Genomic DNA, 19,139 nt, shown 5'->3' on the forward strand with positions numbered 1-19,139 from the left:
ACCACCACTATGTATCATCATCACCACCACCACCACCACTGCTACCACCATCACCATTATCACCACCACCATCACCACCACCATCATCACCATCATCACCACCACCATCATCATCACCGCAATCATCACCACCATCACCTCCATGGCCACCACCATCACCACCATCATCATTACCATTATTACCACCACTATCATCTTCACCACCACCATCATCATCACCGCAATCATCACCACCATCACCTCCATGGCCACCATCATCACCATCACCATCACCATCACCACCGTCCCCAGCACCACCATCAACTGCTACCACCACCACCATCAGCACTGTTATTAATGCAACCATCATGGAAGGATTACCCACTGGAAAACTGTGTACTGTTCTACCAGTCTCTGTGGAAACGCTCCTCTCCCATTTGCCCCATTGGTCTCTGCTTGTCGTGATGTCAGGTGGGTTTTGTTACTGGCTGGCTGCCGTGCCAAGGGCAGGTGATGGGCCGCCTGGGGAAGCTGGTTTTCTGCTTAAGCTGCTCTTCACGTCCGGCTGTGGCAGAAAATCTACTCCAAAGTGAGGGGCAATCACTCAGCATGGCTGCGCCCCTCCCCTCTGCCAGACTGGGCCTCACTGGTTGAGAACAAAGCGGGATCTTAATAATCCCCAGGCCATCTGCTCACCCTGGCCTGTGAGGCCCAGCCAGCCAGTATGCCGTTCCTCCTGAAGTGACCCAAACCCCAGGGGATGCTCTCTGCTGAGCTTCTCCCCACATCCCCTCCCCAGTCCCTGGGCCCACCAAGGCCTCAATTAGTGGGGAGGGGTGCTAGAAACCAGCAGGTCAGGCTGGGGAGACCAGGAGATCCCAGGCCCCTTTGTCTAAGGCATCGAAGAGGAGCTTGAGAAAAACCGGCTCAGATGGCCATCTGTGGAGAGGGGCTCGGGCACAGCACTCAGGACCTGCTTCTCTGGACACAGTCTGAACCCACCACGGGGCTAGGGCACCCCTTTTAAGCCAGGTGTCCCAGAGGTGCTCCACAGACACTCATGACTTGGGCAGGGGTGTCCAGCAGGTTTCTGGGTGGCTGAGTGGTGAGTTTGGGTAACAGTGGGTTAATGAATACTATTCTCAGCACAGGATGCCTGCCCACAGCCTTTTAAATGCTAATAGCTTATGAATGGGCACCAGGAGGGGCAGAGAGAGGAGGAAGTGCTTCCCCCAACCCTGTGAGCACAGGACCATTCCACAGCAAACCCCACTCTGCCCGGCCAGGGGCTCTGGACAAAGGAATGATCCTCTGGGCACATGTTGGGAGAGGAGGTTTTATACTTCCCACCCCCCACCCCCTCATGAGTTCTTTCTAAGGGAACTACAGGGCTCCTCAGCTCCCTGTAGTCACCCAGGCCCAAACAGCTGAGCTGGGCAGCGAGCAGTGAATGTGGTCAGATCCCCAGGAGCGCCCCTTGGCGGCTGTGGAGGAGACAGTCCACCAGCGGCTCCTGATGAGGCTCTCCCCCACCCATTCCCTCTCAGCACACCACCCCAGGCTCCGGCCCACCTCTGTTCTGGCCAGACCTTGTTTAGAACCATGGCCTCGACTCCCTCCCTGGGCGCTGATCCCAGACCGACCGTGTGCCAGGAAAGGCAGCCAGCACGGTTTCTAACCCCAGTGCTGGAACTGCTGAGTGACCTGTGGCAAGTTATTGAGCTGCCCTGGGCCTTGGTTTCCCCAACCGCGTGTGCCTTAGAGCCACAGGCAAACACGCTGCTACCTGTCATGACGTTAGCAGCACGGTGGCTGCCATTCTTCTGCAGACGCCTCTGGCTTCTGCTGTGTCCACTAGTGCCTGGGGGGGGGGTGGGGGGGGGACACCCAGGTGTGGGGAAAAGGGTGCCCTCTCTGGAACCAGGTAGACTTGAGGTTCCTTCTCAGCTTCGCCTCTGAACAGTTGTGGGCTGCTGCAAGCCCCTGCCCCTGACGGAGCCCCAACAAGATGACATCGCTGCACTGCATAGCCCTGCTCTCTGAGGGTCTCCTCTCCGCTGGTCACCACCAGGTACCGCCTCTCCCCACATATAGGCTGGGTAGCCCAGGGCACACCCCCTGGCTTCGCTTTTCCTCCTCTGAGGAAGAAGTGCAGGGGCTCAGCAAGTCCAAGGGTCCCCCAAGCTCAGTCTGAAGGGGTGGCACTGCCGGACTAGAAGCGTGGGGGGAGAAGGCACATTGTCTGGACAGAGTGAGGAAGTCCCGGAAGCCCGGATGCTGATTCCCCTTCAGGGCCCCGTGGGACCGGGGGCCAGCTGCCTCCCGACAACCTGGGGCTCCAAGTTCCCCTCTGAGGTGGTTACTGGGGGCCCTGCATGGAGCTGCTCTTGCAAGGCTCTGGGACTGGGGTCAGCAGAGTCCAGAGTAACCGGCCACACCCTTTCCTCTCGAAGAACCTCAGGCTAAGGGCCTCAGCTCCAAAAAAGGGGTGACCCATTCCCACCCTCCTTGCTCTCTCTAACACAGACACTCACACACACAGAGGGTTCCCTCTACACAGGGAGGGTCTGAGTCCCCACTGGGTTGGGTCAGAGCTTCAGCCACCCGATGGGCTCTCAACAGGAACCGCCATGACATACCCTAGCTCATGGGGAGAACTTCAGGTAGACCCGGTAGAGGGTTGCATGTGCCAACTGGTTTAGGGAAAATGGGAGGGAGGAGCTGCTGGGGCCCTCTGCCCTGGAGCCCCCGTGTCTGCATCAGGGAACGTGTAATGAAGGTTTGGGCCCTGCCCTTTCTCCTTGGCCCTGTGGGAGCTCGCCCTGCCCTCTCCGACTGGGTCAGGCTCCACAAGGAGCTTAGACATCTGGCCCAGCCCGTCAGCTTCTGCAGGCAGGGGGCCTTTCCAGACGTGCCCGGTGCAGCCGGGAAGGGAAGAGACCAGGTGTGAGGACGTGTGGGGGCACCTGCTCTAACAACAGGGCCCCTTCTGCTTTCCCAACATGGCTGCCACTATTCATGGGTCATGGACAGTCACTCCAGATGGGTCCCAGGCAGAGCCAGCAGCTCTGGGAGGGACTGTGGAGCCTGTGGGGGTGCAAGGCTGTCCTTGCCCCCCCCACGTCTCTACCACAGCTCCCCACCCCCTCCATGCCTGCCTGGTGGGGCAAGAATGGGGCACAGGCAGCCGGAAGCCACAAGGAGCTGCAACAGCCCCCACTTCCTGCCTCAGCCCAGAAGGCAGAAGGACCCAGTGCAGACCTCAGGGCCTCCTCCCACGATGGGGTGGGGGAAGGGGCTGGGCCTCTCCCTCTCTGGGCAGCCAGGCTGGTGAGAGGAGACTCTGTGGGGCAGATGGCGGGGAGACCACAGCAGGGGCTGCACAGAAACTCTGCTGTGTCCTTGAGGCTCCGAGAGCCGAGGAGGCTCCTTCAGGTCGCCCAGTCGTGGGAGCCAGGAGCTAGCCCCAGGTGGTCTTACGCCCGGGCCGATCTCAAGATGGTGAGGGTTTTGAGTGGGCACCCGGGACCCCGGGTTGCAGGCCCCAAGGACGTCATAGCACATCAACGGCAAAGGGGAACCCAGAAAGGGCAAGGTCAGTGCCCAAGGTCAGAGGGACCTGAGCAAGACAGGGCTGGGCTCCCTCCCAAGAGGCAAAAGGAAGCCCTCCCCACCCCTAAGACTATAGGAAAGTGGCATCCCCTAGGGGCCCCAGCTCACACCGAGCCCCCACCGTTGGTACCTTGGCGCCGAGGCGCAGCTGGTCGATGGTGTTCTCTGCCTCGGCGTACTTGGTGAGAAGCTTGTGGTAGTCCTCCTGCAGGGAATGGAGAGGGGCCCGGTCACAGCCAGACATACAACGCCCCCCTAGCTCCTCCATGGGGGACCCCTTGGACCAAACACCGGGTGCTGCCCATGAGACTTCTGGGCTCCTCAAAGGGAGGCCATTTGACTGTGGGCACTCACATGGCCCAACTCTGCAGGGTCAGAGGTGCCAGCCGGAGTCACGCTGAGTGTGGGCCAGGGGCCTGGGGGCCGCGGTACCTTGATGCCCAACCCCCATCCCACACACTGGAATGGCTTCTTCATCTGAACTGGATGCCCATCTGTGGGGTCGGACTGGCCCCCCAAGACAGGTGCTCTGCTCCCAGTGTCCCTAGTATTTTCAAGGGCCGAGGGGCTGACACGTCCAATCAGTCACTCGAAGGATGGTGAACAGTCCAACAGAGGAAAAGCAACAGATGTGCAAATCACTGCTCTGTCTGCTCCCATCTCTACGTCCCTGACACCAGCCCAGAGCGCTTCCTCCCGACTTGCCACCACAGGGGAGCAAAGCAAAAACAGACGCAGATCTCCCGGGGGCCGTCTTTGAAGGGAAAATGTTTTTAAATCAAGAAGACAGAAGCTAGCCTCTCCTCTGTCTTTCCCACAGAAGCAGCCATCCCTTGGTGACCAAGTCACTGACAGGACAAGGTGGAATGACCCTGGAGAAGCCCAGCCCTGCCCCACAAAAGGAATGTTGGGGGGAAGACTAGCATCGGAACCCAATAGAACACGCTGTGGGGCCACCCCAGGGGAACTGCTGCACCCAGACAATGGCCACCACGGCCAGCAGGCCCCATGGCCTCCCCAAAATTTCTCTCACCCAAAGCGCCTCCCTGCACATTGCTCCGGGTCTAGAGGAGAAAGAGACCTGCTCGGGTGGTGACAAGTAAAACAAAGGACACCTGACAACACAGGTGTCCTCACTGCCTGTGGACGAAAGCCTTGTGCGACCTTCAAGTCTCTCTCTGGGCACAGTCCTTGCTCCACCATCGGGGGCTCCTGTCCCGATCCAAGGCCATCCCATCCCAGCCAGTCTCCAACCCTGGTCAATCGAGCACTTGGGGACTTGGGGCCCCTATCCATTTGTCCAGCTTACCTGAAGCTGGTGGACCAGCTTGGTGGCCTGCTCTGGTGTCTGGAACTCTTGGGGTACCCTGGCGATGGAGGGGGCAGGGGGCACGTCCCGTGCTGAGCCGGCTTCCCCGCTGCTGAGCAGCACCTCCCGCACAATCTCTGCCGGTGACTTGAAGATCAGGGGTCTGGCAGGGCCCTGTGGCTGCCAGCTATGGCTCTTGGCCTTGGGGGGTTGGTAGCTCTCATCTTTGGGGAACCTCACCCGGGGTCCCACTTTGGAGAAATCAGGCAGTGGGTAGTTCAGCCGTCCCCGGCCATACTTGGAGGCATCAGAAGAGCGGCCAGCCAGAGCGGCCACCTGCCTGGGCAGCCTGTCCCTGGGGGTTGGCTTAGGCCGAGGATTTAGAGGGCTGAAGGAGCCAGCGAATCGGGAAGGCAGTGACCTTGGGGGTATCTTGGATTGCTTCCAGGGTGGGTCCCTGGGCCGAGGGTGGGAGAGGCTGGGGTTTTTTCTCCATCCATCTCCGGGGCACTGGAGGCTCGGAGGTGGGGGTGGTGAGAAGTCATGGAATTCTATGGGGGTTGCCTGAGCAACACTCCCTCTGGTTCTGTCAACTGGATCGAGGTGGCAGCTGAGGGGCTGTGGGAAAGTTTCTGTCGGGGGAATGGGTTGAGGGATATGGGTCTCTCCTTCCCAGGCAGAATCCAGGCTGTCGCTGGGATGACCGAGGCTCACGGTCCCACTGCTCCAGGATCTTGTAGAGTAAAGGTCAATGGATGGGCTGACCTCAGAGTGTTCGGCAGGCTTGTCTCCACAAGCCTCCTTGTCAGAGGCCACCCAGCCCCTGGCCTGGCCCTTCCCCAGAGTCAGAGATGTGGGGCTCCCATTGCCCTCTGAGTGGAGACCGTCCTCATCCCCCTGCCTGGGTGGCCGCTCTCCAGTTTCCTCAACTTCCTGAGGATCATCCGGCTCCTCTTCAGTCATGTTCTGCGGAGAGTCCTGCTGGGGAAACCAGTACAGCGGCAAGTTGGAACTTTCTGGGCTGTCCACATCCTCGGCTTCGATCCCTAGAAAGACAGGTTGACATTGACTGAGCAACCTTGCTGTGCAACCTCCACCTTTCTGAGCTTCCATGTGTGCCTCCTGTGGTGAGGACACGAATCTCCATGGCCAAGTGCTTGTCTGGCCGAGGGAGATCCTGTAAGCTCCAAACCCCGGCTCAGGATCGCCCCGACCTCAAACCTGGACCCAGCATTCGCCATCTCAGCAAGGCCAACACAATCCCCGCCAGCTGCACTTGAAAACCAGAAACCTAGGAGCCACCTGGACACTATTCTTCCCCGGCCCTGCAGTCCAATCTGTCACTTGGCCCTTTCCATTCTACTCTGTACCCACCGCTCAGACCCACTGCTACCCCCTCCATCGTCACCATCACCAGCCCTTTCTAAGCCAACATTCTCTCTCGCTGGGACGACTCCTGATGCTTCCAGCCATTTCCCCAATGGTCCTCCTCACCTACCAGCTTCAAACCCACTCATAGCTCACCATTGTTCCCAGCAGGAGGGCTCATCCTCTAATGCAGTGGTTTTCAACCTTCCTGTTGCCGTGACCCTTTAACACAGTGCCTCATGTTGTGGAGACCCTGAACCATAAAATGATTTTCATTGCTGCTTCATAACTGTCATTTTGCTACTGCTATGAATCGGGTGATCCCTGTGAAGGGGTCGTTCGACCCCCAAAGGGGTCGTGACCCACAGGTTGAGAACCACTGCTCTAATGTGTTCTTAGGTCCCTGCCACTCAAGCCCCATGAGCTCTCTGGTTCGTTTCTCATCACCCCCTCACCCCACCCCCAGCCTCTCCTTGGTTCAGCCACACCTAGCGCACACCAGGTTCCCCCTCCCTATGGGCTTTGCTGCGTGCAGGTGATCCCTCTTGCCTCCCTCAGGTAGTTCACTCCTATTTGCCCTTCAGTCATTAGCTTGATCTTTACCTCTGGAAGGAAGTCTTTTTAGCTCCTCCAAAGTAGGTCAAATCCTCCTCCCTTTGGTAAGTCTCAACACTGGATACCTCTGCCTCACAACACTAGCACCACTACAGTTTTCTGTTTGCTTGTATGATTGTTTCATTAATATTTGTCTCCCTCTATGAAAACAATAATAATTTATAATTTATCAAGGGGTCATTAAGGTGGGGCGGGGGTTAGGGGAAAAAGAGGAGCTGATACCAAGGGCTCAAATAGAAAATAAATGTTTGTGAAATGATGATGCCAACATATGTACAAATATGCTTGACACAATTAATGTACAGAATGTTATAAGAGCTATAAGAGCCCCCAATAACATGATTTTATATATATATATATTTGTCTCCCTCGTTATACCACAGTCTCAATGAGGGCAAGTATCTGTTTTAGTTATTGGCACGGTGGGTGCTCCAGAATATTTGCAACTGACTGAGTGGAAAGTTGGGAAGAAAAAGAGGGAGATGAAGGAAGCAAATCCAAACCTACTGCCATCAAGCCGATTCAGACTCACAGGGAGCCTGAGGAGGTCAATACTTACGGAAGCAGATAACCTCGTCTTTCTTTGGAGGGGCGGCTGCTGGGCTTGAACACTGACACTTTTAGTTACTGTCCAATGTGTACCCAACAGCACCACCAACGCTCCTATGCAGAGCTCCCAGGAAAGAGAGAGATGCTGTAATCATTGCACAGTCAGGGTTCAAGAAATAGCCATCCATCCACCCACTCAACCTGCCAGTCAACCGTCTACCTTTTCCGCCTTCCATCAATTCATCCACTCACTCACATCACCTGTCTATCCATCTCTCTATCAGTGCACCCAGCCCCTGGCCCATCCATCCTCCTGTCCATCCACCCACTCCCCCTTACTCCTACAGCACCTGTCCAGGCAGTCACTGTGAATTAACCCACCTAATCCGTTCTAGACACGGAGTCAGCCTCTGGGACATATTCAGTCTCTGCTCTGGCCAGATGCAGCTCCGTACTAACCTGGACCAGTCTCTGCTCCCCAGGGCTCTTCCCCTTAACCCCAGAACCCCCCACCCCGACCCAGCAAGTCCAGCTTGTTACAGCAGCACACCTGAAGCCTGGACCAGTGAAGATCACACAGGGTGGTCAGCACCGTCCTGACCCTACCAGGGCCCTAGCCCCGCAGGGCAGTCTGTCTCAGCTGCTGGCGGCAGCGGTGAAGTGGAAGGGAAGGGTGTGGGCTTTGAAGCCAGGGAGCCCTGGGTCCAACACTGCTCCCTCTGGTCCCTTACTGGGCAAGCTATGCCTCTGTGAGCCACAGGGTCCTCACTCAGATGTGACACTAGCCCCTCCTACCTGGCAGAGATGGTGAAGAGGAGTGGGGGAGGGAAGGCCAGGGTCCTGCCTGGCCGGGTGCCTGGCACGCAGTAAGGCAAGGGCTGTGGTCTCAGCTATTACATCATAGCAGAGGGTTACCACGTGACCTCTGGGAGAGATGCCTCTGCTGGCTTGAAACACTTCCGGAGTGGGCAGCTGAGGCAGCTCACACAGGCCGGGCAGTGGTTCCTCTACCATCCACGTGGGGTCTGTCTGATGCCAAGCAAGGCTCATGCAGGACAGGCGCCTCATTCATGGGTACGCACAATAGCCACCGCTCGCCTGGCTCTTCCTAAACGACACTCCTCACACACTTGATCCACGTAGCCCGGCATGACCTTGGAGGTCAGAATCATCGCTCCCGTCTCGCAGATGGGAGCCCCGAGCTTCAGAGAGAAGACCAAGAGCATTGTCGAGCAAACCTAGGATGTTTGTCCTGGCTGTTGTCAACACAAAAGGAACTTGGCTATTGCAAAGGGCAAGGGGCACCTACTCTGCCATTGGGAACTGGAATGTCAAACATCGGGAAAAGGGGCACACTCTGTGATCATGGGATATTGAGGGGATCAGGTCTCAGGCATCAGAAGACCCAAACAACCATTCTGATGCGAACAAGGGGGCTCACAAGTGGAGACTCAAAGTCCATCTGTAGACAATTAGACACCCCCTCACAGAAGGGTCACAAGGAAGGGACGAACCAGCCAGGGTGTGGTATAGCACCGATGAAACACACAACATTCCTCTAGTTCTTTAAGGCTTCCTTCCCCACCACTATTATGACCCCAGTTCAATCTTACAAATCCGGCTAGACCAAAGCATGTACATTGCTACAGATAAGAGCTCTCAACACACAGAATCCAGGATAGGTAAACCCCTCAAGAACAGTAATGGGAGTAGCGATACCATGAACGTAGGGGGAAGGTGGGGGGAGAAGGGAAAAAAAGGGTGAACCAATCACAACGATCCATGTACAACCCCCCCCCCCCCTCATCCCTGCAGAGCGGCGAACAACAGAAATGTGGTTGAAGGGAGACAGCAGACAATGTAAAATATGAAAATAAGAATAATTTCTAAGTTATCAAGGTTTAACCATGGTGGGAGGGCTGGGGAGGGAGGGAAGAAAGAGAAGCTGATATCAAGGGCTCAAGTAGAAAGAAAATGTTTTAGAAATGATATGTACAAATGTGTTTGATACAACTGATGTATGGATGGTTATAAGAGCTATAGGAGCCCCCAATAAAATGACTGATGAAACTATAAAAAAAAGAAGAAAAGAGGGCACGTCTTGTACTTAGCCCTTCAAAGTACCAAAGAAATGACCAAGTGCCCAAAATTGTACTGCTAAATACTATCCAAAGTGAGAAAGCGCCCTCACGCAATAAATGATGGCACAGTCAGCCGGTCAACACTGTGCAGGTGTCAGAAAGAGCTTGGGGAAGAACATTCCTGTCCATCGAGCCAACCCAAAGCAGGCTACAACATAAGGCAAAAACCAAACTCACTGCCATTGAGCTGATGCCGACTCATGGGACAGAGAAGAACTGCCCCTGTGGGTTTCCAAGACTGTACCTCTTTCAAACCAGGACCAAACTCACTGCAGGAACAAAAGCCCGGTCTTTCCTCTGTGGAGTGGCTGCTGGTTTAGAACTGCTGACCTTGCAGATCTCAGCCCAACTCGTAACTGCGACACCAGGGCTCCGACAATGTAGTGCAGAGACTCCCACCCCCTCTTCATGGTACCTCTGTGTGGCTGCCCACAGGGCAAGGAGTGTTTGGAGCGGTTAGCAGGGTGGGCTGATACATCATGTTTCATTTTCTCTCTTTTCCTATTTTCTAATGATTTCCACAGTGAACAGTATTTTCACTGACAGCTTTTGCTGACATTTTTATTTACATTAAGTTAGAATTGTTTATGGCTTTAGATTTCCCATTTTAATTTTAAAAACTCAAACAGAGATTCTAATCTAAAACATTTTCAAACACCCACCCACCTATCCCTGACAGTCAGGTATTAGGGTGGGGGGATGAGTTGGGGGCCTTCTGGGGGTGGGGCAAGAGTATCAGTCTCACCTGTTTCTGCAGACTCTTCAGATTCAGAATCCTGACACCCTCCAGCCTGCGGGTCCCACGCCAGGGCCACTGGGTGCTGCTGGGCCAGACGGAAGTCCTCCAGGAGCTCAGGGCTGGTGGCATCAGGGAAGGGCTCATCTCCCCAGCCTCGGGCACCACTCCCAGTGGCATTCTTCTCCTCCTCGGCCCAGGCCCAGCGCCGCCTCTGCCGGGGCCCCTTCCCCAGACCTGGCTCTGCCCAGTGGACCTCAGTCCCTGAGCTGGCCATTGGGCCAGGCCCACACCTCACCTGGGCCACTTCATCCTCAGGGGACCAGAGTCAGAGTTGACTCCTCTCAGGGCCTGCCATCCTGCTGCGACCTGTTGAGACACAATCAGGGGAGAACATTAATCCTCAAGTCCCCTGCTTTATTCCGAACAAAAAGTTAGCACAGGGACCAGATGGCCGTGGCTCACCCTTGAACACGTCACTGTGCCTTATTGTTGTCCATGGCAGTAAACTTGGGCGAATACTTCTTCTCCCCCTCTAGGGGTTTGTCCAGAGCCTTGGGCGCTGGGCAGAGACCCAGTGGTGGACACTGGGCGTGGGAGCCCTGCCCCTTAGAGTTGAGAGGAGGGAGACAAATATCCAGGTAACTACAAATCCAGCTCCTAGGGGATGGGGCAACATTGGGATGTCTCCCAAGAGGCCTGGAAGCCAGCAAAGGGCCCAGTTTAGGCGCCACACCCCCTGGGAGCCTTCCTGCCCTCTCACAGTACAAATTCAGACTGGGAGCTGGAGTGAGGCGGGGGGTGGGGGTGGGTGGGGGTGGGTGGTGGTGGTGGGGGGAGGAGCTATAAAAAGAGCCACGAGCCAGGCTGAGGCCCAGCATGCAGTCTGGTGGCAGGAGGGAGCAGCCCCACCAGGTGCCTTCCTGGATGTGGAGGTGGTCCCCCCTGGCAGCAATACTGAGGGCAGGGGCCGGAGGAGGCGGGGCAGACAGCAGAGTGTGGGGGGAACCACTGGTGCTGGGCGGACCGAAGAGCGCTCTCAGGGAGAATGGATCTGCCTGGGGAGTGGGAGGACAAGGGACCCTTTAGGAGGCTCCTTCCTGCCTCCCTTCCCTTCCTGCTTCTTTCTTCCTCAGCCACGCATCTCCTTTCCCACCCTCCTGCAAGCCCAGATACTCCCCAAGCATGCTGCCGGCCCCAGAAGCACACAGCCGACAGACCAGGAAACCGAGGTCCCTTCCAAAAGGAGACCCCAGTCTGGGAGGGGCCAGAGAGCCTCAGCAAGCCAGCAGGAGGAACCTGGGGGTGAGCTTACCCACAGGCCTGGCTGTGCAGGTGCAGGTCAGCAAGTTGAGGGGCCGTGCCCAGAACTACACTGCACACAGGACTCAATGCCTTGAGTGGATGCTGACTCATAGTAACCCTGAAGGTGGTAAACTGAGCACGTGGTAGGGTGTGTGTTTGGCCTCATTTCTACACTCATAACCACAGGCATAGAAAACTAGCCCCCTTTTGAGAAAGATCTCCAGTGTTCCAAGATAGAAATGTTTTCAAATACACGTTCTCCAGGCTGAATGGTGTGCCTCCCCCTCCCACTCCTCCAACACACACACACCCCTGCTATAGCCCTCCATTCAAGAGCAGTCCTAAAGGAGCTACCATGAGCGACGTCTCATACTTGCATCTGGCTACTCACTGTGCCTAAAGGTTATCTGTAGATAAGAGCCATCGGGTTCAACAGCCAACCCAACTCTGTTTGGACATCTCTTGCTGATACTGATCCCAGATTGCTCCCCTGGAGAGGGCCCAGGGGCATCCGAGGACAACTAACCCTAGGTCAAGAAGAAGACTCACCTCATTGCTGTTTTGTTTTGTTTTTAAATAGTCAAATAAATTTTATTTACTAGATAATTGGAGGAAAAAATATTCTACTAAAGTTCCACCTGAGTTAACAAAAATTATTAATTTTTTTTAAATGAGCTGTTTCGCTTGTATAACTACACCTTATAAAGACTGCAAAAGGTAGCAAAAACAAACTCAGAACTCTATATATATATTGTGAGGGAGTTTCTCAAAGAAAAGCTTTCTTTTTTTCCTTCTTAGTTTTTCTTTTTTTTAAACATTTTATTAGGGGCTCATACAACTGTTATCGCAATCCATACACACATTATTGTGCTACCTGCTTATGATATTCCCCACTGACGATGTAATATGTTGGTTGCATGATATGCATGCCTTAGGAAAGATCTGTAAGCCCCATTACATATACTCATAGAAACATACATTCACTCTCTTGGTCCTGACATGGGACGAGGAGCCCCTGTGCCCTGCTGTCTGTTCGTCTTTAATATTTTCCACAATCATGTTTGACTGTGGGGACCCCCTCAACCCACACTGTAGCACAGGGCAGAACTGCCTCTGTGAACTTCCCAGACTGTAACTCTTTACTGGAGCAGAGAGCCTCGTCTCTCTCCATGGTGGTTTCGAACTGGTGTCCTTGAGAAACACAGCTCAACTCATAACCACTATGCCACTGGGGCTCTGAGGTACACAGGACAGCCAGGGGCAAAAGGACAGCCTCCCGTCCCTCCAGGCACCATAGCAACAATGGAGCAAAACTGCAGGCCTCCCTGGACAGGCGTCCGTGTCTCAGCCTCGTGAGCACTTGGCTCCCAATCCGGAACCTTGATTTATTGAGAAAAGTTAGCAGGCAACTATTTCTGGGCAGAGAGTCCCCAGGGAACCGTCCAGTCAGGGAAGGGCTGGGACAGGAGCTGGGAGCACAACATTCTCCCCCAACCGGCTGCCATGTCTGCTCTCCTGCCCAGTCCCCGTCTCTGACTCCGCGGAATCATCGTCCCCGGCACCCCTCTCTAACCCACAATCCCCCCACATAGGCTGCGTCCGGTCAGGGATGGCTTGGGCTGGAAGCACACTTGTGCTGGATTCACCCTCATTGAAAACTACAGCATGCAATGGTGTGACATCACCCCGCTGGGAACTATCCATTTGGATCCAGTTCTAATTTTTTTAATTTTTAATCAGAGCTGCCCATCATGAAAACCATGTTTGTTCACATGCTCACATGCATGGTCTACCCTAGTTGATGATAGATTTTAGAAAAAAACACAACAACAACAAAAAATTTAAGGTGCGGTGGAAAATAAATAGTAAGTATTATAAACAGTTCTAATCCTTGTGTCCCATATCCTTGCGGGGGTGGGGGTGGTGGGGGTGGTGGGGCAGGGGAGGTGGGAGGTGGAAGTTGTACTCATTGAAATCCCTACCATGGCTCTCACCTGGTGAGCACTTATGTAAGAAGACCTGGTGCCAAAAGGGATTACAAATCAGAACGGTGTGTTGCAAGATCAGCAGTTTGAATCCACAGCTGCTTCTCAGGGGGGAGATGAGGCTCTCTGCTCCCGTAAAGAGTTACAGTCTCGGAAACCCAAAGAGACCGTTCTACTCTGTCTTGTAGAATTGAGAGGAGTCAGAATTGACTCAGTGGCCGTGGAGAATCTTGCTGTAGAGTCTACTGAGCTCATTCTAATTCACAGGGAGCCCATGTGCCCGAGCAGGAAGTGGAACTGCCCCCTGTGACTTCCAAGGGTTGAATGTTTATGGCTAGGGGCCCTGGTAACTTAGTGGTTCCGTGTTGGGCTTCTAAGGACAAGGGCCACGGTTCAAAACCACCAGCCGGTTCTGTGGGAGAAAGATGAGATTTTCCTACTCCCGTGTAGAGTTACAATTTCAGAAACTCACAGTGGCAATCGCACCCTGCCCTACAGGGTCGCTGTGAGTCGCATTGGCTTGAGGGTGGCGAGTGATCTTTATGGGAGCAGACCCCCAGGTCTTTCTCCGATAGTCCCCGAGGGGGTGTCAATGCCCATCTTTCTGCTAGCAGCTGCGGGAGTGCTCAATCATCGGGACACCAGGGTGCTTTCAACATTGTCTAAAAAAAGGAAACAAAAGCGATCCTGAATGGCAAAGCAAAAGTATCTCTATTTTCAAAGGATGTGATTCAACGTAGCGAAAACCCTAGGGTCCGCAAGAGAACGTCTAGAAGCATGCAACAAAGTTGCAGGTACAGAGCCAACAAACAAACTCATTTGAGTTCTACACACTAACAATGACATCTGAAAGGAAAATCAGGGACGTAATTCCATTTATCATAGTGTCTAAAAAAATCAAATGCCTAGAAATTAAAATAACCAGGAATTGAGAAGAGTTAATACGATGAAAGTTATAACACACCACTGGGCGAGATTAAAGACGATTTAAGGAAATGAAGAGATGTTCCATGTTCATGGATTGGAAGACTTAATATTGTCAAGGTGTCAGTACTACCAAAAGTGATCTATAGATTCTCTGCAATCCTTGCACTCCATCGGCAAGTGCTTCAAGTCCTCCTCATTTTCAGCATGGTTGTATCATCTGCACATTGCAGGTTGTTAATAAGCCTTCCTGCAAACCAATGCCACATTCTTTTCACATAATCCAGCTCCTCTGATGATGTGCTCAGTATACAGATTAAACAAGTAGGTTGAGCGGTCACAACCTTGTCACACACCTTTCCTGATTTTAAACCATGCAGCATTCCCTTGTTCTTTTCACGAAACTGCCCCTTGATCCATGTACAAGCTACACGTGAGCACAATGCCGTTCTGGAAGTCCCTTCTTCTCAAGGTTATCCGTAGTTTGGTATGGTCCACACAGTCAAATGTGTCGGCACAGTCAATAAAACACAAGTAAATATCTTTCTGGTACTCTCTGCTTTGAGCCAAGATCCATTTGACATCAGCAGTGATATCCCTTGTTCCATGTCCTCTTCTGAAATTGGCCTGAACCTCTGGCAGCTCCCTGTCAATCCACGGATCGTTGAAGATGAGACCTGTCCGCATTGCCCGCGTTTGTTCTTATAAGAACTGTATGTGTGGTAGTCACCTAATCTGGTGTCAATTTAAGGATTAAGAGTGTAGGGGTGGAGTCTAGGCTGTCACTCTGGAGATAGCCAATGAGACTTCTGTGTGGGCATGGCCTTCTCCTGGGAATTCTGGGAAATCTGGTACTTCCTCCTTGGAGGCTCTCTCTCTCTCTCTCTCTCTCTCTGCTACTCCCTGGGAGACATTGCAGAAGACAAGCCACATGGACGAAACCAGACCTCAGAAGCGGAGAAGCCACAGAGAGACCCCTGCCAGCGCTGGGATATTTCCAATGACACTGAATCCAAAGACTTTCCACCCACTGGCCTGCGATCTTCTGCATTCAACGTCATTGCATGGGTTTTGTGAATCTGAAAAGGACTTTATAGATTGATATCAGAACTATGGGCTAATATCAGACTTATGGACTTGATCTGGACTGGGCTGGGATGTTTTCTCAATGTTCAATTGCTCTTGTATATAAATCTCTTTCTTATACACATATGTGTGTCCGTGGATTTGTTTCTCTAGTCTACTCAGACTAACACAGTATGGTTTTTGATGGCACAGTCAGGGCCTTAATTGAGTCTGTATGAAAACCTTAAGCAAAGCAAAATGGATTAAGGCCCTATCTGTGCCATCTAAAACCACACAACTCTTATAAGAACTAACAGGGGCAATGCTGTCTGGCCTCACTTTCAATGAGAGATTTTTAATATAATAACAAAATCACAAACTGCAAAATATTAAATAAATACATGGAAATTAATAAAAATGAAAAAGTTTTGTTCAGCTAAAGACTTTACCAGAAACAAAAAAAGTAAAAAGATAAGCTACCAACTGATAGACTATCTTCAGAAGCTATTTATCTGATGAGATCCTAACAACGGAACTATATATAAAACTTCAACAACTTACCAACAAAAGACAAATAACCCAATCATAAAATGGGCAAAAGGGTCTTCTGATGCCTGACACCTGATCCTCTTGACACCTTGTGATCACACAGGCTGGTGTGCTTCTTCCATGTGGGCTTGGTTGCTTTCTCTCTGGATGGCTGCTGGCAGTTTAACTTCAAGCCTTTAAGATCCCAGATGCTATATCTTTTAATAGCCGGGCACCATCAGCTTTCTTTACCACATTTGCTTATGCATCATTTTTTCCTTCAGCGATTGTGTCAGGAAGGTGAGCATCAAAGAATGCCAGGTTATTAGAACAAAGTGTTCTTGCGTTGAGGGAGTACTTGAGAAGAGACCCAATGTCCATCTGCTACCTTAATACTGAACACTTAAATATGCGTGTGATCACAAGGTGTCGACAGGATCAGGTACCAGGCATCAGAAGGCCCAAGCCAAATAATTATATCAATGTGAACAAGGGCAGTTGGAGTGGAGACCCAAAGCCCATCTGTAGACAACTGGACATCCCCTCACAGAAGGGTCACAAGGAAGGGACAAGTCAGCCAGGGTGCAGTATAGCCCCAAGGAAACACACAACATTCCTCTAGTTCTTTAATGTTTCCTGCCCCCCACTACCATGACCCCAGTTCCACCTTACAAATCTGGCTCGACCAGAGCATGTACACTGTTACAGGTACGAGTTCATGACACACGGAATCCAGGACAGATAACCTCTCAAAACAGTAATGGGAGTATTGATACCATGAGATAGGGGGAAGGTAGGGGGAGAAAGGGGGAACTGATCATAATGATCGACATAACCACCCCCCAGGGGGACGAACAACAGAAATGTGGATGAAGGGCGACAGCGGATGGTGTAAGATATGAAAATAATAATCATTTATCAAGGGGTCACGAGGGCAGGAGGGTGGGGGAGGAAGGAGAAATAAGAGGAGCTGATACCAAGGGCTCAAGTAGAAAGAAAATGTTTTGAAAATGATTATGGCAACCTATGTATAAATGTGCTTGACACAATTGATGTATGGATTATTATAAGAGCTGTAAGAGCCCCCAAGAAATTATATATATATAAAACAGCTTGTGAGCAGCCCGATATCAATCAATAAGATAAAATGGGTCAAAGACTCGACTAGACATGTCACTGGAGGACAGTCAAAGGGCCAACAGCAGCAGTGTGCAGTATCGTCAGCCATCAGAGACCCAAACCCAAACGACACTAAGCTCTCCTTCCACTCCCACTAGGACAGCTAAAGTTGAAAATGAGAAAATTTAAACAAAAGATGATAAATGCTGTCAGAGTGTGGGGAAACTGGAACCCTTACTATAGCTGGTGGGAATGCAAAATGGGATAATGGTTGGAAAACATAAACTCCCTGAAAGCAGAAAACCCCAGGGACTCAGGCAGAGACCTGCCACCAGCGTTCACAGTGGCACTCGTCACAACAGCCCAAGGGTGGAAACGCCCTAAATGCTCCTCGCCCGATCTGTGGATGAACAAAAGGGGGTGCAGGCACACTACTCAGCAGAAGGCGAGGTCAAGTCTTGACGCCAGGTGGGGACCGTGTGGATGAACTTGAAGACCCTGTGCTGAGCAAAAGGAGCCCACCACAGAGGGACGAGTGTTGGATGACCTCATGCGTGTAAAACACAAGAAAAGGTAAATGTAGAGAGACCAAAGTTCATCAGTGGATACGGTCAGGGGGCAACCGTGATGGGGAAAGGGGGTACGGGGAGGGGGTTCGGAGAGCAGAAAGGAGGGTTAATAATAGTGAAGGAAAAGTAGAATTGATTAAGGTGAGGATGCACAGCTGATTATTATCATTGCTATCAAGAAATGAAACACAAAATTGGCAAAAGTCGTGTCACAAATAGTTTTATAACTATATAAAATGTGCTTCTTTAAAAACAAACAAACAAAATCTCTCCAAATTCCTTATCCCTTGGAACTAAATATTGGTCTGAGTGGCTAAAAAAAAAGGGAAAGTAAGACTGAAATAGATGTGGTGTCTTCAGTGACAAGCAAGCTCATTTCGAACACATGGAAACATACATTGATAACAGTGACAAAAAGAAGAAAAAGTAGCGACTGAAGCTGCTTTGGGGATTTGGTTCCTTGGTTTGCAGGACTGGGGTCACAGTTTCATGGGACGTCCTATCCCAGTTCATTGGCGAGTAACATGTTCAGCATATCTGTTCTCCCTCCTCGTCTGCTCTTGGAGGCTGAAGAGCTTGCAATCAGCCATCCGAGGCACAGGAACAGGTCTCATACCCCCAGAGGCGCAGAGGAGCCAAGTCAGGCATGAGAGGAGGACGTGAAATGAATGTGTGGGGCTCTGCTTCCAAACTGCCTGCTCTCTCTCGAGATCTAGAGAACTGGACGGTGCCCGGCTGTGATCACTGAACATCTTTTTAGGCCTTTTCTTCCATTTTATTTCATGTTCACGCCACAATAACGACTCCTTTAATTTAAACTGAAAACCATAGAGGATTCTTGAAGGGGTATAAAAGACTGAGGACGGCGTGGAGAGTCAGCGAATCGTCTTGACCAGGCTCGTGAAGGTGCTGGCGGCTTGTAGCTGCAGCTGGTAGGCCATTGGGATCATGGAACAGTTTGATCAAAGATTCCATAAAAGAATCCCGATCAAGAGGAGGAGAATGTGGACAGATTTTCAAATGCTCATGGGCGCTAGACTTTCTAGGTCCATGAAGGTTGCACGAAGCCCTGAAACTACTGCCTAGAGATAAGTCTTTTACCCTTACACTGAAAAATATTCCTTGAACTCATTTGAAAACTGAACAATCATTTCCCCTACGTAGTAAAAGGATGCCTGCTGTGGACTTTACACTCTTTTAAGCGCTATCTATATGAGATCAGATGGACAACAGCCACTCAAAAGACTAGACGGGAAACCACAGGGAAGTTTTACACTGGGCGGGAGGAAGAACTCAGACAAGGAGGATGAGGGTGGCCACCCAACTCGAGAACAA

General features: G+C 52.1%; 1 protein-coding gene across 1 annotated transcript in view; it reads right to left on the reverse strand.

The window, feature by feature from the left end:
- Positions 1-19,139, reverse strand: part of AKNA (AT-hook transcription factor) — a 49,835-nt gene that overhangs the window by 28,202 nt on the left and 2,494 nt on the right. The window contains exons 2-4 of the mRNA XM_045296608.1: positions 10,319-10,678; positions 4,901-5,946; positions 3,722-3,796 (exon numbers count right to left, since the gene is read on the reverse strand). Of these exons, the coding sequence (XP_045152543.1) occupies positions 3,722-3,796; positions 4,901-5,946; positions 10,319-10,586 (1,389 nt within the window). The 5' untranslated portion in view covers positions 10,587-10,678. The remainder of the gene's footprint in view (positions 1-3,721; positions 3,797-4,900; positions 5,947-10,318; positions 10,679-19,139) is intronic.

Source organism: Echinops telfairi, unplaced genomic scaffold, assembly GCF_000313985.2.
Source record: "Echinops telfairi isolate 266 unplaced genomic scaffold, ASM31398v2 ScPeMD7_7410;HRSCAF=8448, whole genome shotgun sequence".
NCBI lineage: Eukaryota > Metazoa > Chordata > Mammalia > Afrosoricida > Tenrecidae > Echinops > Echinops telfairi.